At 45.3% G+C, this 17497-nt stretch overlaps 1 protein-coding gene across 1 annotated transcript; it reads right to left on the bottom strand.

The window, feature by feature from the left end:
- Positions 1-6648: 6648 nt before the first annotated feature.
- MEF2B (myocyte enhancer factor 2B) lies at positions 6649-16340 on the bottom strand. Its single transcript, XM_044658622.1, has 8 exons — positions 16280-16340; positions 12039-12242; positions 11113-11247; positions 9072-9255; positions 8731-8876; positions 8489-8600; positions 7905-8016; positions 6649-7464 (listed from the first exon to the last, which is right to left on the bottom strand). The coding sequence occupies exons 1-8, from the start codon at positions 16331-16333 to the stop codon at positions 7218-7220; spliced, it is 1194 nt and encodes a 397-aa protein (XP_044514557.1). The 5' UTR covers positions 16334-16340; the 3' UTR covers positions 6649-7217.
- Between the last annotated feature and the right edge of the window lie 1157 nt (positions 16341-17497).

Genomic DNA, 17497 nt, shown 5'->3' with positions numbered 1-17497 from the left:
GATACAAACAGAGTGGTTGATCTTGATGAGGGGAAGGGCCACTTTGTCACTGTATCAGAGAAGAAGATAAGGGATAATGCAAAAGAGTTTTTTGAATATAGAGCAAGAAAGGGAAGCTAGGTAGCACAGTGGCTAGAATACCAGGTCTGGAGTTGGAAGGACCTGGGTTCAAATCTGTTCTCAGACATTTCCTAGCTGTGTGACCTTGGTCAAGTCACTTAATCCCAATTACCTATCCCTTACAGTTCTGCCTTAGAACCAAAACTTAGTATTAATTCTAAAACAAAAAGTAAGAGTTTTGTTTGTTTGTTGTTTTTTTTTTTAAAGAGAGAGAGTGTATGAGAGAAGTTGACCTCAAAGAGAATAGCTTCAGTTTTCCCAAGGAAGTATGGGATGGTAGCCTCCACTGAGAGGTTAGGGGCAAGGCAGCATGGTGGGGGAGGGAGGGAGAGGCTTGAGGAGAGAAGAGGTAGTTTAGAATGACAGCTATGGAGAATGAGAAAAGAGCCAATTAGGGAAGAAGTGATGTATGCAGCTGTGAGGCACCACTGAGATTAGAGAACATAATTCGTGCTTCAATAACACAACTTTTTTCAGTTACATTCAGTAGCTCCTCAGGAGAAGAAATGGTGGATGGTAGGGCTTTCGGGTCTGGCAAGGCAGGAAGAGGGATGGAACAAAGGATTCGAGAGTTAAGAGCAGGGTATGGCTAAACTGGTTGATTATAGGGTTCTTAGCCTGAGGAGGTCTTTTTTTAAAATTTTTGATTATATTAAATTTATTTTTTTTATTTTGAATATTTTCCCATAGTTATGTGTTTCATGTTCTTTCCCTCTCCCCCAAGCCCTCCTAACTCCCCTTAGCCGACCCACAATTCCACTGGGTTTTACATATATCCTTGATCAAGGCCTGATTCCATATTATTGATAGTTGGACTAGAGTTATCGTTTAGAGTCTACATCCCCAATAATATCCCCAACAGCCCATGTGTTCAAGCAGTTGTTTTTCTTCTGTGTTTCTCCTCCCACAGTTCTTCCTCAGAATGTGGTTAGTTTTCTTTCTCATAAGTCCCTGAGGAGGTCTTTTCTAATGGACTTAAAAAAAAACAAAAACAAAAACCCTTTACTGTCTTAGTATCAGTTCTGAGAGAAGATCTGCATGGACTAGAAGAAAAAAGGTTAAGTGACTTGCCTAAGGTCACACAGCGAGGAAGTGCCTGTGGCCAAATTCGAACCCAGAACCTCCCAACTCCAGTCCTGACACTCTATCCACTGAGTTGGCTAACTGTCCCATCATGAAAAAAATTTTTAACCCTCACTTTTCATCTTAGAATCCATACTATGTATGGGTTCCAAGACAAAAGAGTGGTAAGTACTAGTCAATGGGGGTTAAGTGACTTGCCCAGGGTCACGCAACTAGGAAGTGTCTGAGGCCAGATTTGAACCCAGGACCTCCCAACTCCAGGTTTGGTGCTCTATCTACTGAGCTGCCTACCTGCCCCTTCATGAACTTTTTAAAAGCTATTTTGATAATTATATTTCAACAGTTTCAACTGTTTTCCCATATATTCCTGTATTATCCTATACATCATTCTCTATGTTTATTCATCATTGTGAGGATGGGTCCACAGGCTTCACCAGACTGCCTCCTAAAGGGATTTGGGGCACACAAAAAGGGCCTATCTAGGAGCCAAAGTCAATTATTCTAGGGCCCGTGAAGGAGAGTCCTGGGAAGGAGAGGGAGGCTAGGGTTAGACTGAGGAAAGCTGGGGAAAGGAGGATGGCGATGGTCTGGGGACTTCCTGGGGGGTGGAAGTACCACAGAGTACAGTGAAGAGGAATAAGAGATTTAGGACTGAGGCACGGGGTGAGATGACAGCATTAATGATGGCCAGATGTGAAGGAATCAGAGTTCTCAACCACAGAAGGAATACACGTATGATTGATGGAGAGAGGAAGGACGTGTTATCCCTGGGCGTGACTGGAGTGGAGGCAAGATTTAGATCCAGGAAACAGTGGAGGTTGGTACGCTGAGAAGCCAGGATGCTGGGGGGGGGGCGTCACCTCGTATGTTTAAGGGCTGGGCTGAGGGGGAAAAGGAAGACTGTGAGTCGGAAGGGAGAAAGGGGGGAAAGGAGCTATCAGACGGCAAGTGACTGACACCAGTATCAGCATAGGGTAATATCTCTGGAGGTAGGCCAGGTGGTGCAATGGATAGAGTTCATGGCTGAGAGTCAGGAAGACTCATCTTCATGAGTTCGAGTCTGGTCTCAGACACTTAACTAGCTGTGTGAACCTGGGCAAGTCACTTAACTCAGTTTCTTCATCTGTAAAATGAGCTGGAGAAGGAAATGGCAAACCATTCAGCAAATCTTTGCCAAGAAAATCTCAAATGGGATCATGGAGGGTCTGAATACCCACTGAAGAGCAGCAATATATTTTGGTGGTGGCAACCTCAAAGGAGGGCAGCTCAATGGGTGGTGGCATCTCAAAGGGAGTTTAGAAGTGGTAGTGGATGCCTACTTCTCCTCTTGGCCCAATGTATCTTGGAGCATGAGATGAGGTGTAGTTCATTCTGGAGAGGGATGCTAAGGCTTCTGGTGGTTTGAGGTGTTGGAAGAAGAAAGAAGGGGGCAGCTGGGTGGCTCAGTGGATTGAGATCCAGGCCCAGAGATAGGAGGTCCTGGGTTCAAATCTGGCCTCAGACACTTGCTAGCTGTGTGACCCTGGGCAAGTCTCTTAACCCCCATTGCCTAGCCCTTACCACTCTTCTGCCTTGGAACCAATACGTAGTACTGATTCTAAGATGGAAGGTAAGGGGTTAAAGAAAAAAAGAAGAGGAAAGGAGAAGATTTAAGGAAAGTTTGTTGTCTGTGGTGACTCATGAGAATGATAATTTTTTCTTGACTCTTGAGGGTTTCTACTCTGCCCAAACCTCTTGGGCACTGTCTAGAGGACCCACTCAGCTTCACAGAGGGATTTGATCTGTGTTTCTTGAACCTTAAACTAGATCTATATCTGTTATTCCAACTTCCCCCTCTCCAGATTCCATCTCCCACAAGTCTTTTCTCCACCCCCATTGGAGGCGAGGTGGGTCATAGCTGGAAGAGACTTCAGAACCAGAGTCCAACCTTCTCCTTTTACAGATGAGGAAACTGAGGCTAAGAGAGTTTAAGTGATTAGCCTAGAATCACACAGCTAGTAAGTATCTGAGATAGGATTTGAACCCAGATCTTCCTGACTGCATGTCATGTCCAACACTATCCCAATGTGCTACCTACTGAGAATTCAGATGGATGGGTTCTTCCAATTTCTTTCTTGAGTCCAAGGCCTTAGGCATCTCTCCTTCATTTATGCTCCTGATTCAGTGTCCATATCAGTTTCCACCAGAAGAGGCAGGAGCCCTGAGTTCTAGACCTGGTTCTGACAAGAATGTGTCATGTGCCTTCGGGAAATCACTTTTTCTGGTCCTCATTTTTCCCATGGGTTACATGAAGGACCTGTCCTGTAGGCAAAGCCAATCATTAAAGGGTCCATGAAGGAGAGCATTTTGAGATAAATTTGGAAAAGGCATCAAGAGACAGATTTAGGAAAGCCTCCAATGCCAAGTTGGTAAGGTTGGACTTTTTTCTATGGACAATGGGGAACCATGGAAAGTGTGTGTGTGTGGGGGAAGGGAGCAGCTAGGAGACTCAGTGGTTAGAGAATCAGGTCTAGAGATGAAGATCCTAGGTTCAAATATATTCTCAGGTACTTCCCAGTTGTGTGACCCTGGGCAAGTCACTTAACTCCAGTTGCTTAGCCCTTACTACTCTTCTGTTCCATTATTTGGTATTAATTCTAAGATAGAAGCAAGAGTTGTTTTTTCATTTTTTTAACCCTTACCTTCTATCTTAGAATCAATATTTTGTATTGATTCTAAGGTAGAAGAGCAGTAAGGACTAGGCAATGGAGGTTAAGAGACTTTCCCAGGGTCACATAGCTAGGAAGTGTCTGAGGCCATATTTGAACCCAGGATCTCTTGTCTCTAGGCCTGACTCTCAATCCACTGAACTACCCAGCTGCCCCCCTTTTCTTTAAGTAAGGGAAGAGAATTGATCAAGATTGGGCTTTGGGGTGGTGACTCAATAGGAGGGATTCTCTACCTGAGGTCCATGAACTTGGGATTTAAATAAATAAGCAAACAAACAAATAAATAAATATGTATGTGTGTGTATGTATATATATATTATAAACCCTTACCTTCTGTCTTGGAATCAATAATATCTATTGGTTCCAAGACAGAGGAACAGTAAGGGCTAGACAACTGGGGTGAAATGACTTGCCCAGGGTCATACAACTAGGACATATCTGAGGACAGATTTGAACCCAGGACACTCTGGTCTCCAGGCCTAACTCTCTTATCCACTGAGCCATGTAGCCACACCACCAAAATATGTGTTTTTGATAGCTATTTAAATTTAATTGGTTTCCTTGATAATCATATTTAAGTTTTTGTATTTAAAAATATTATTCTGAATTGCTTGTTGGCTCTGAGAGTGGGGGAGGAGGAGGGGATAGAAAGAACATGAGTTATGTAACCATGGAAAGATATTTTAAATTAATAAATTAATTTTAAAAAATTTAAGACAGTAAAGAAAAACATTCTGAGAAGGGATCCATAGGTTTCTCCAGAATGCCAAAGGGGTCCATGACACAAAGAACATTAAGAACCCCTTCTCTAGAGGGGGATGGAGGGGGAGACCCTGAAGATGCCCTGGAGGAAGTTGATGCAAGGTCCAGCTTGGTTCTTGCTCCCCGGAGGGCTCTGGCCCTGAAATACCCTTTTTCTCCCAGCAGAGTGTGCTGCGGAGCCTCTGAAGATCCCACCCTCTACTGGAAAATGATGTTTAGGAGAGCAGGGCTTTCTCTGGGAAACAGCCCAGTCCTCATCCCTGATGTTTATGTGTTTTCTCCTGATGGTTCATGGGAAAAAACTACTTCCCAACCCATTGACCATCTCCAGGCTTCCTGGGAATTGGTCTGGTTTTTGTATGTATGTACGTATTTTGGTATGATGGATCAGCATCTCTTTGCTCAATCTTGATGTCTCTGTCTGCCCCTTATTTCAAGGCCACCCCACTGACTCCCTGGAATGTCCCTCCTTCTATCCTTAGGTGAATAACAGTTGTGGGTAGTGACGTTGCTCCCTGGAAAAGCAGAGTCCTAGACAAGGCTCTAGTGATCTTACCCTCATTCAGCTCAGCTCCTGATTTCTCTCTAATCCTTCCTCTCCATCTTCCTAACACAGAGGTTCTCAAAGTGCAGGCTGGAGACCTCTGGGGGGCCCTTCTACCCTTTCAGGGGATCTACAAGCTCAAAACTATTTCATAATACTACTAAGACATAACAAAAACTCTTTGAGGGGAGTCCTCAGTGAAAGGGGTCCTGAGACCAAAAAGGTTGAAAACCATTGTCTTAATTCAAGAAAGCCCTCAGTGGGGCAGCTGGGTGGCTCAGGGGATAAGAGAGCCAGACCTGGAGATGGGAGTGTCCTGGTTTCAAATCTAGCCTCAGGCACTTCTTAGCTGAGTGACCCTGGGCAAGTCACTTAACTCCCATTGCCTAGCCTTTACTGATCTTCTACCATGGGACCAACACACAGTATTGATTCTAAGACAGAAGGTAAGGAGAAAGAAGAAAGAAAGAAAGAAAGAAAGAAAGAAAGAAAGAAAGAAAGAAAGAGAGAGAGAGAGAGAGAGAGAGAGAGAGAGAGAGAGAGAGGAAGAGAGGAAGGAAGGAAGGAAGGAAGGAAGGAAGGAAGGAAGGAAGGAAGGAAGGAAGGAAGGAAGGAAGGAAGGAAAGAAGAACTGATTATGGGATTCTCCTATTTTCTTGCCTCCATGCTCCCTCCCCTTCCCAATCCAAACTTTATGTTGTGCCAAAATAATCTTCCTTATGAATAAATCTGGCTGACTTACTGCTCTCTTCCCCAAATCTGGGACTTTATTGCCTCTTGTGTAAAAATGTCAAACTCCTTTCTGGCATTCCAGACTTTCTCCCATCTGGTACCAGTCTTTATTATCAGTCTTATCTTACGTTGCCCCCTTTTTTAACTCCCTGTATGAGTCAAACTGTAGGACCCTCTATCTCCCCCTCATGTCTTGCTCTTCCTACCTCTGTCTTTATGTATCCTGTTTTGTTTTGTTTTGTTTTTTAACTCTTACTTTCTGTCTTAGTATCAGCTCTAAGACAGAAGAATGGTAAGGGCTAAACAATGAGTGCTAAGTGACTTGCCCAGGGTCACACAGCTAGGAAGGGTCTGAGGCCAGATTTGAACCTAGGACCTCCCATCTCTGGGCCCAGAGCATCAGAGCATCAAAGGCCATCCCATCCACCCCTTCTGGCCCTCCACCCCCTCCCCCATTTACCGAAGAGGAAATTGAGACCTAAAGAGGAGTGGCTTGATCAGGGTCTTGGTTAATGGATAGCTGAGTCAAGATTCTGCCCCAGAGAGAGGAGTTTTGGGTTTTAATGGTCACTGCACAGAGAGCAGCTCCCAGAAGTCCCTGGCCCCAAGGGGCCCTTTACTCTTCCATGCCTGACCTGACCACCTCCAGGAGATGTAGGATCCCAGAGGAGACTGGGGAGGAGGAGCAGAGGACTGGGATAGTCTTTATTCCCAAGCACTTTTTTGGTTTTTATTGGTTACAAGAGGGGAACGAGATCACCCCTGAGGAGGAACAGGAGATGGGGCACAGGGCACGTGGGCACGCAGAAGACCAACAGAAGCCAAATCCAAAGTGAGGACAGAGGGAATTGTTAGGGACTGCCCCAGGCAGGCCTTGAATCATGGGGGGGGGCAGGGGGGACAGGGAGAAGCTCCAATTCTGAATCTCCCTAGTTTTGATCAGCCCAGCCTTGAACTTTGACTGGGGGAGTCAGTGAAACACTAGAGGGGTCCCCCTACCGACCTTCACCTTCGCCTGCCCTTGCCATTCTTCCCTTCACCCTTCTCTTTGCCTAGGATTGTGCTGGACTGGACCCAAGTCCTTCTATGCAGGGTGCAGGGTGGGGGTCCCTGCACTGGTCAGGCCCCTCCCTGAAGGAGGTTTTCTCCATCTTTCCCCTATGGGTAGGGACAGACACACAGACAGAGAGGCAGGAATCCTGAGGGTGGAGGGGCACCCAGAGAGGTGGCCAGGGGGTCTCCCTAGGGTGGAAGGGCCAGCCCATTCCCTATCTGGGCCAGCCATCCACCACATGGAGCCGTCGGAGGGGCTGGCCCGGCCTGGCCAGCCCCACTGGGGAGTATTGGTAACTCTTGGTGAAGTCGTCTCGGGATGGTGGGCGCTCCAATGGGGGCACAGCCCCCGGGGACACACGCTCTGACTTGATGCTGAGGGTTGGAGCTGGTGGAGAGCCTCCAAGGGCCGCTGGAGCCTCCTCGCCTGGACCTGGGCCAGAGCTGGAGCCTGGGCGGACACTGAGGGGCCAAGAGCAAAAACACATTGAGTGAGCCCTGGCCCTGGCCCTGGGGAGGTCTTAGCTGTAGCCATCTCTGGAGATTCCAAGCTGGACCAGACCCCAGACGTCACCCAGGCTAGCTTGCCCAGGGTCAGCACCTAGCATCCGTGCATCCTCCCTGGGGAGTCGGGCACCCAACATGTGGGAAGTAGTCTTGTTTCACCCCCACAAGCGGCATGGGGCAGTGGGCACCACCCAGTAGGAGGTGGGAGGCGGCACCCTTCAGAGGGAAGAGTGTGGGACAGAACTGGATAAGCTGGAGACCTGTTTCCCCATCCCTGGGCTGAGAGGGAAGTCCAGGTAGGATTATAGCGGGAAGCCTTGGAGAGATAAGAAAGGTTGGGGCTGAAGATGAGATGAGGAGGGTGAGGATGAGCCACTGAGGCCTTGGATACTCACCTAAGGTGTGACTGTGAGCTGGGGGATCTGTCCCCCCTGGGGGGCTGCCAGGGGACCAGAGCCGTGGGCTGGAGGAGGCCTGGGTGAGGGGAGGGGTCTCCATGACCATACTCTGTAGGGAGTGGGGACAAAGTCAGCTGGAACTGTGTGTTCTAGGGGGAGACCCTGGACTGATAGAAGGAAGACAGGAGGAGGAAGGGTGAGCCTGAGACAAATTAGATTCCAATCCAAGCTCTGATCTTGTTGCTAGGAGTCCAAAGTCCTGCATGGATTCATCCCCTAACACCCAGCGCCATCGAGACCCCTTACCCCCTTTACCTTAGAGGAAACTGTTTTGACTTAGAGCCTAGTAAATGCCTGGATTGACGGGTACGTGTGGATGATTCTATGCACCCATTCCCAACAGCTAGAACACAGCTCAGAAATCCTCCTCTAAATGGGGCTCAGGGAACTGGGGTGTGGATATGTGTATGTCTGTCTGTGTCTGTGTCTGTGTCTGTGTCTGTGTCTGTGTCTGTGTCTGTGTCTGTGTCTGTGTCTGTGTCTGTGTCTGTGTCTGTGTCCATGTCTGTGTCTGGTCTTACCTGCCTGGCTAGAAGAAATAAAGGGAAAAGCCCCCAGTCCATGGCTGGAGAGACCACCATTGCCAGGGGCTGAGATGGGGCTGGGGCTCTGGAGACTCCCGTAGAGGGTCCTCTGTGGGAAGAGTGGGGGTTCTGTTACATACTATGCTTCCCCCATCACTCCCACCCCCAGTTCTTGCCATATACCCCATTCCTCACTGACCATGTCCCACCACGCCCCCCTATTGCCCCCAGATACTCACTGTGGCACCTAGGCCTGCCCTGGGCCCAGCCAAGTTGCCAGGCAGGTCTGACCTCCGGCCATCGGCTGTCAGATATAGAGGGGGAGGGGTCTTGTTGGCCAGTGCCCGAGGAAGGTTGCCTGGGGAGAAGAGTGGGTGCCCAAGACCTACTGAGAGGAGAGAAGAGTAGAGGAGGGAGTATACAAGAGGGAGCAAAGCCTATTCTCCCTTTCTCATACCCTGAGGATCTTGGGAACTCCCAAACTAGCCCCAACCTGACCCCAGAGGAGCCCTTAGTGTCCCCATCCTACCTTGCTACTTGGCCCTTGCTGGGGGGGGGGCCACCCACCTGCAACTCTCACCTGGAGGCAGAGGTCCTGGGGAACGGCCAACAGGAGGACCAGCCTTGGATGCAGCAGGACGGAAGGGGGATGGACGGCCTTGGCCAGGGGTGGCCTCACCGAGTCCACATGGCTCGGGCCCAGACCCTGGGGGAGGCACTGCCCCATATGCCAGGTCAGAGCTAGGCAGAGCCGGAGTGGCTGACTGCAGGGCAAAGAGGAGGCAGGAATCACTGGTCAGGTTTGAGATTTGGTGTAAAGAGTTATTAGTCCTATTTTGCAGATAAAGAAATTGAGGCTCAGAGAAATTAAAGGATGCCCATATCACATAATAATAAAGGGGTGAAGCTAATGTTTGAACTTAGTTCTTTTTCCATGTACTCAGATGTGAGGATGAGAGAGGGGGGATCCAGATGTGATCAAGGGGAGGAGCATTTTATTTCAATTCCACATAAGTTTTCCAAAGTTATATGATTCACGTTGTCTCCCTCCCCTCTTCCCTCCGCCTTCTGGAGCAGACAAGCAGTTCCACTGGGTTCTACATGTATTATCACACAAAACATATTTCCATATTATTCATTTCTGTAAATGAATAATCTTATAAAACCAAAACTCCAAATCATAAACCCAAATAAACAAGTGATAAATCCTGTGTTTTGTTCTGCATTTTACTCCCACAGTTCTTTCTCTGGAGGTGGATAGCATTCTTTTTCTTAAGTCCCTCAGAATTGTCCTGGATTGCTTTAAAAGATTGCCTACCCTTTGATCCAGCCATATCACTGGTGAATTTGTACCCCAAAGAAATAATAGGGGAAAAGACTTGTACAAAAGTATTTATAGCTGCACTCTTTGTGGTGGCAAAATTTTGGAAAATGAGTGGGTGTCCCTCAGTTGGGGAATGGCTGAACAAATTGTGGTATCTGATGGTGATGGAATACTATTGTGCTGTAAGGAATGATGATCTGGAGGATTTCCATATGAACTGGAAGAACCTCCGTGAACTGATGCAGAGTGAAATGAGCAGAACCAAGAAAACATTGTGTGTGTGTGTGTTTTTTTTTTTTGCACAGAAAGGCAAACATTGTGCAACTATTCAACGTAATGGACTTTGCTACTAGTAGCAATGCAATGATCCAGGACAATCCCAAGGGACTTATGAGAAAGAATGCTATGCGCATCTAGAGAAAGAACTATGGGAATAGAAGCACAGAAGAAAAACATATGACTTATCACTTATAACTTTTTTATATGGGTACAGGACTTGAGGTTTTGGTTTTAAAAGATTACTCTATTACAAAAATGAATAATATGGAAATAGGTATCAAGTGATAACATTTGTATAAATCAGTGGAATTTCTTGTTGGCTCCCAGAGGGGAGGAGGGAAGAGGGAAGGAAGAGAAAATGAATCATGTAAACATGGAAAAATATTTTAAAAATAAAAATAAAAATAAGAGAATTGTCCTGGATTATTGTATTGCTGTTAGTAGCAAAGTCTATCACATTTGATCATTCCACAGTATTTTTAGTCACTGTGTACAATGTTCTCCTGGTTCTGTTCATTTTATTCTGCATCAGTTCACATAGGGTTTTCTAGGCCTTTCTGAAATCATCCTGTTCATCATTCATTACAGCACAATAGTATTTCAATACCATCATATACCACATTTTGTTCAGCCATTCCCCAATTGAGGGACCCTTTTAGTTTCCAATTCTTTGTCACCACAAATATTTTTTTGTACAAAGAGATCCTTTCCCATGGGAGGAGGATTTTAAAAAGAGGAGATTCAGAGACAGCTGAGTGGCACAGTAGAGGGAGCTTTAGGCCTGGAGTTGGGAGGATTTGGGTTCAAATCTGTCCTTGGACATTTCCGAGCTGTGTGACCATGGGCACTTAACCTATTTGCCTAATCCTTACCACTCTTCTGCCTTGAAATCAATACACGGTATTGATTCTAGGACAAAAGGTAATGATTATTTTTTAAAAGACAGAAAATAAGAGTTTTTAAAAGAAAAGAAAAATAAATAAAAAGAGGAAGCTCAGCTGAGAGAGGAGATACTCACATAAAACCTGGGTCGAATCAAGGCTAAATCAGCTCCATCACCCCCAAGACGCCGTAGCTTCTCCCCAGGCTCCACCAGCCCCTCATCCAGCTCCAACTCCTGACTCTCTAGGCCAAGCCCTTTCCGCTTCAGGGTCTAAGGAGAAAAGACACAATATGATATGGCCCCATTGGCAGGGAAGACCCTACCACCCATCTCGATCTGGGGTTCTCCTGGGCTCAAGGTTTCATCAGATGCCATCTCCCCTTATAGACAGTGTCCTTCATTGGGACAATGAGTCTGGGAGCCTCAGGACTAAGGAAGAAGACACTGGTCCTGCCAGAGGGGATCCCCTAGTCTGAGGGAGAAGTCCTAGTCTCATGGAGGGCAAGATGTGGCAACCAAGGTTACCTGTCTTGGGCTTGGGAGGTAAGAATTGTAAGTAGCCCAGATCAATCAAAAAAATTATAGTGGGGCAGTCAGGTGGCTCAGTAGATTGAGAGCCAGACCTGGAGATGGGAGATCCTGGGTTCAAATCGGACCTCAGATATTTCCTAGCTATGCAAGTCTGGACACATCACTTAACCCCAATTGCTTAGCCCTTAACCACTTTTCTGCCTAGGAATCAGTATTCTAAGGCATAAGATAAGGGTTAAAAAAAGTTGAATGAGACTTTAGGACTTGTTAGCACTGGGAGGGATTTTAGAATCCAGAAGGGATTTAAAGGGATCATAGCACAGAGAATGTTGGAGCTGAATGAGACCCAGAATGTTAGAGCTAGAGTGACCTTAGAACAAAGAGTGGAGAGACTCTTAGAATCCAGCATCAGAGCTGGGAATAGTGTCAGAGATGAGGAGATGCTGAGAACATGGACCACGGAGGCTTGAGGGGCCACTAGAGACCTTCCATCTCGCCTCCCGGGTCCAGAGGGGCAGGCACTGAGTCACCTCGAGGATGTCTGTGTTGGTGCGGCTCTCGTGGGGCTCACTGTACTCGGTGTACTTGAGCAGCACACGGTCCATGTCGGTGCTGGCGTACTGAAACAGGCGGTTGGCACTGTTGAAGATGATGAGGGCGATCTCACAGTCGCAGAGAACGCTCAGTTCATAGGCCTTCTTCATCAGCCCAAACTTCCGCTTGGTAAAGGTCACCTGCAGCCCAGACACACGGATGAGGAGAGAGAGGCAGGCTCACCCCTGAGTGGCTTGTTCTGCTTGTTCAATGGGGGTCCCTGGCTGGGGCACTTGGGTCCCTCCCAAGAACCTCTGGGAATCTCAAACTTGCCCTTTCTTTCTCTAACGGGTTTCACTCTGTCAGGGTTGTCATAAAGACCCTCTTTATGAGAGTGTCTTAATGGGCTAAGAACGTTGGACTCCCCCCTCCCATCTGCCCCCAAGCTCCCCAGATCTCTCTTTTTCAAACCCTTACCTTTCGTCTCAGCAGCAATACTAAAATGGAAATGTTTTTATGTGATAATACATGTATAACCCAGATGGAATTGCTTGCCAGCCCCAGGAGTGGGGAGAGAAGAAGGGAGGGATCATATAACTTGCAAAAACTTATGTGGAAATTTGTTATTACATGTAATTGGTAAGAAAGAAAGGAAGAAAGAAAGAAAGAAAGAAAGAAAGAAAGAAAGAAAGAAAGAAAGAAAGAGAGAGAGAGAGAGAGAAGGAAGGGAGGAAGGAAGGGAGGGAAGGAGGAAGAAAGAAGGAAAAGAAAGAAAGAGAGACAGAGAGAGAGAGAAGGAAGGAAGGAAGAAAAGAAAGGAAAATCTTATCCTTTGTCTTAGAATCAATATTGTATATTGATTCCAAGGCAGAAGAATGGTAAGGGCTGGGCAGTGGGGGGTAAGTGACTTGCCCAGGATCACACAGCTAGAAATTGTCTGAGTGCGATTTGAATTCAAGACCTCCCCTCTCAAGGATTGTCTCTCAATCCACTGAGCCACCTAGTTGTCCCCAATACCTCATTCTTTGGCTGATAACATTAATCATAAGAATAAAGTCCTGGATATGATTGCAAATCAAAGTATGCCACTTCTTCACTTTATTTCCTCTGTCAGTTTTTTACTAGATATGTGATGTATATGCATCTTTAGTCATGGCATGAGCAATATGGAAATAGGTATTGCATTAAAGCCCTGGTATATATCAAGCTATTTACCATCTCATGGAGGGGAGGGAGAGAGAGACAGACAGAGACAGAGACAGAGACAGATAGAGACAGAGACACAGAGACAGAGAGAGACAGAGACACAGACACAGACAGACAGAGACACAAACACAGATACAGACACAGCCAGAGAGACAGAGAGACAGAAAGAGAGAGACACATAGAGAGAAAAAATCTGAATCACAAAATGTCAGATAAAAATTGTCAAAAAATAGTTTCTCCATGTAATTTTTTTTATCTAAGAAAAAATTAATAAAGTTCTGGGCTCTTTCCTCTCCTTTACAAAAATATTTATTAGGTGCCTTTTATATGCACAGAATACTCTATTAGATCATTGGAAAGAAACAAAATTTATATAACACAAAGTGCTTGCACTAAGGAACTTGCAATATAGTTGGGGATGAGAAAAAGATGACTATACTTTCATATTTTGGTTAATCTATGATCTCATCAATGGGACATTCTGTCTCTCTGTACAGATTACTATATGTATGTATACATACATATATATATATATATANTAAAAAGTCCCAACCTTCTGGTAGCAACATGGGGGAGGGAGGGAATACTTTAACACTCACCCTCGATATATGACCAGTTCTTCTTCTTTTATGATCATTCATTTTCCCAATAACATCTCTTACTTACATTCTTCTATGCTGGTTATATATGGCAATTTATTCATACCCACCATCTATGTGTTTCTCCATTGGGATATTCATTTTCACTTGTATGGAGATTGTGGTGTTCCATGTCATAGATATGTAAATAATACTCATAAAATAAAATATTGAAAAGATGGACCCTTATTTCTTGGGGAAGTTTTGGATCATTAAAGGAGCTTTGCAATCCCTGAAGGCAATCCAGTTTATTCACCTCCTGCTTAATTCTGAATCCAATATGTTATCCATTTACAATGTCTGCTCCAGATATGCATACTAATGGGTGAGTTCTGTAGTTTATTCATCCAACTATCATGATCTGGGCAATAGACATTCATCTTCTTCTAGGTCTTTCTTATGTGAATGGTCAGGTCAAACTCTTTTGAATGGTTATATAGCTCTTCCAGGATACTCTGCAATGTTAGGGGGCCTGAACCCAGAAAAATATCCACAAACTAAAATGTGTAAAGATCTCACAATCCAAAGTGAATCTTGACTCAACTTGGACTCTGTGGTAGACTTCCTCTATCACAATATCAAACACCTTTACCAAACATATTTTTTTTTTCCATTTTTGACCTTATCTGATATTTCAGTGTCTCTGAATCAGGTTGTTTTTATTGTTCTGTCTTTCAAGAAATATTGAATGATTTTAATGAATGGATAAGTGATACTTATTTTTATTGGAAGATAGCCTTTAAGAAGGTATCTTGCTATACTCAAATGATTTTTCATAATTAACAAGCAAAATCAGAATGGAATCTTGTCTTTTCTACCTATTTTAGTCAAGGAGAATAGCCCTGACTCTTATGTCCCCACATGCCTTAGAGATAGACTATTGGGCTAGAGGAAACACAGGGGATCTAGTATGGCAATTCTTAAGTTTTTAAAATCTTAGTCTGTGACAACCACTGAAGCCACCATAACCACTGAAAGCACCATAACCACTGAAAGCACCATAAGGATGCTACACTGTGAAATCAGCAAAGCTGAGCTTTGATAACAGTTTCTTTGTTTTCTCTGTTCTTCTGCCCACTGCTAACCAGTTCCCTGGTGTTGAACAAAGGTCCTCACAAGGCAATGTCCTATGCCATAAAATCATCCTTTATTTCTCCCCCCCCCACCCAATCCAAGTTCCAGTGCCTTAGGTGCACTAATTTCATCTTGCTTTTAGAAAGGAAATCTTTACAAATTAATTGTAGAGTATAAACCCATTTTTTTCCTTTATACTCCCAGAGCTTAGTACAGTGCTAGAACATAGCAGATACTAAACAAATATTCGTTGAATTCAACTGAGTTGATTAATCCTAAATCCACTAATATCCAAGTGCCACTCATTCAGGAGCATTTATATTTCAGTGAAGGATGCCTGTTGAGCCAATCAATTGATCAAAAAGCATTTATTAAGCACCTACTATGTGCCATACACTTTTCAAGACAAAGGAATATATTTAAAAAAAATAAAAACCCTCATCTTCTGTCTTAGATCAATACTAAATATTGGTTCCAAGGCAGAAGAATGGCAAGGGCTAGGCAATGGGAATTAAATGAATTGCCCAGGGTCACACTGCTAGAAAGTATCTGAGGTCAGACTTGAACCCAGGATCTCCTGTCTCTAGGTCTGGCTTTCTATCTACTGAGCCACCTAGCTGCTCCCTACTCCAACTTTCAGATCTTTAAACATCTCCTTCTGTGCTCTGGAGCTCCCATGACCATACCCTGTGTTTTAGTCCTGGTTCTGCTACCGACCTACTCTGAGGCCATAAGCAAACGAATTCTTTTCTCTGGGCTTTAATTTTCCCAGCCTCTGAGTGAGTTGTCCTGATCTCTTGAAAAGCCCCTGTATTGGGGCAGCTAGGTGGCTCAGTGGATAGAGAACCAGACCTGGAGATAGGAGGTCCTGGGTTCAAATGTGACCTCAAACACTTCCTGGATAAATCACTTAACCCCCATTGCCTAGCTCTTATTGCTCTTCTGCCTTGGAACTAACACTCAGTATAGATTCTAAGATAGAAATAAGAGTTTAAAAAAATCCTCTGTGCCCTCTTTGGGTCTCTGTGAGACACAGATTCCTTTGAAAGCCAGGACAGATTTTGTCATTGCCCATCCTGAGGCAGAGAGGAAGGACGGGAGTGTTAGAGATAAATCTCTGGCCTAAGAGGCAGGAGACCAAATAACTTGCTGCCAGATCTTGGGTAAATCACTTCCTTTCTCTACTGCTGAGTGTCTCCAACTGTAAAATGGAGATGATGGTCCTTCCCCTGTCTCCCTCCCAGGTAATGGGGAGGCTGAAAACTCCAGCCTCCCTGGAAGCCAGAAGTGGCTTCTTCTCCCTCCTTCTACCTCCTTACCTGACGGTTTCGTTGATCTAGAATTCTGGAAATCTGGATTTTTTTCCTTCCCATGGTTTGATCTGGGCACAGGCTACAGAGAGGAAAAGAGAGGGCTGGGTAAGCTGAAGGCCTTTCAAATCATTCACGGCCATGCAATGGGTCTGTCTCCTGAGCAAAAGTGAAAGGTACTCCCTTTTCCTTTCTTCTATTAAAAAAGAAAGATGGGATTTTAAAATATTTACGTTATGTGTCTATTTGGAGCTTATTGGGGGGTATCTGGTATAAAGTGTTGATCTAAACCTATTTCCAGGAGCAAAACTGATCTACCCAGGATCCACCTCTGCCCTGCCCCCATTCCTCTTCAGGGTCTGGTTATCTGCTTAGCAATGCCACCCAATAACAAACAAACAAAAAGGAACAAAGGATGTCACCCAAGGGGCTCTTGGGACATGAAACATAGAATGTCAGAGCTGGGGGGGGGGAGCTTAGAACAGGGAATGTCAGAGCTGGGAGGGAGCTTAGAACAGAGAATGTCAGAGCTGGGAGGGAGCTTAGAACAGAGAATGTCAGAGCTGGGAGGGCTGTCAGAACCCAGAATGCCTTAGATGTCAGAAGTGTGCGGGATTTTCCAGCTCACAAAGTCCAATCCCTTCATTTTAAAGATGGAGCAGGCCTGTTCTCGGAATAAAGGCTTGCAGATTTTGGCAGACTGCCAGCTCAATGTGAGTCCAGCATATGCCACAGCCATGCTAAGCTGCATTTAGAAAGGTCCAGAGCCCAGAAGGATAGAAGTGGGGGTCCTCTTCCCCTCTACCTTGGCTCTGAAGTATTGAGTTCGGCTCTGAGGGCCCCTTGTTAGGAAGAGCAGTGACAACTGGAGCATGCTGGGGAGAGGCGCACGATCAGAAGGATGAGGAGAACTTGTTATAGGACAGTGGCTTAGGGGACTGAAGATGTTTAGAAAGAAGAGGAAACTGGGGTGGTGGTGATAATTGTTTTTAAGTATTTGAAGGACTGTTACTTGAAGAGGGGGTTAGTTTTGACCCCTAAAGGCTAACCATAGAACAACAGACAAAAGCTATATTCTGTTCAATTGTTCAATATCAGAAAAAAGTCTCTAAAATTAGGGCTACCCAAATATGATAGACTGTCTTGATAGATAAAGAGTTCCCCATTAAGAGAAGTCCCCAAGCAGAGGCTGGAAGTCAGTGGAAGTGACTTACCCAAGGTCACACA

Source organism: Gracilinanus agilis, chromosome 1 (genome assembly GCF_016433145.1).
Source record: "Gracilinanus agilis isolate LMUSP501 chromosome 1, AgileGrace, whole genome shotgun sequence".
Classification (NCBI taxonomy): domain Eukaryota; kingdom Metazoa; phylum Chordata; class Mammalia; order Didelphimorphia; family Didelphidae; genus Gracilinanus; species Gracilinanus agilis.
The sequence above is the reverse complement of the archived record's forward strand: the minus strand, read 5'-3'. Positions and strand labels throughout refer to the sequence as shown.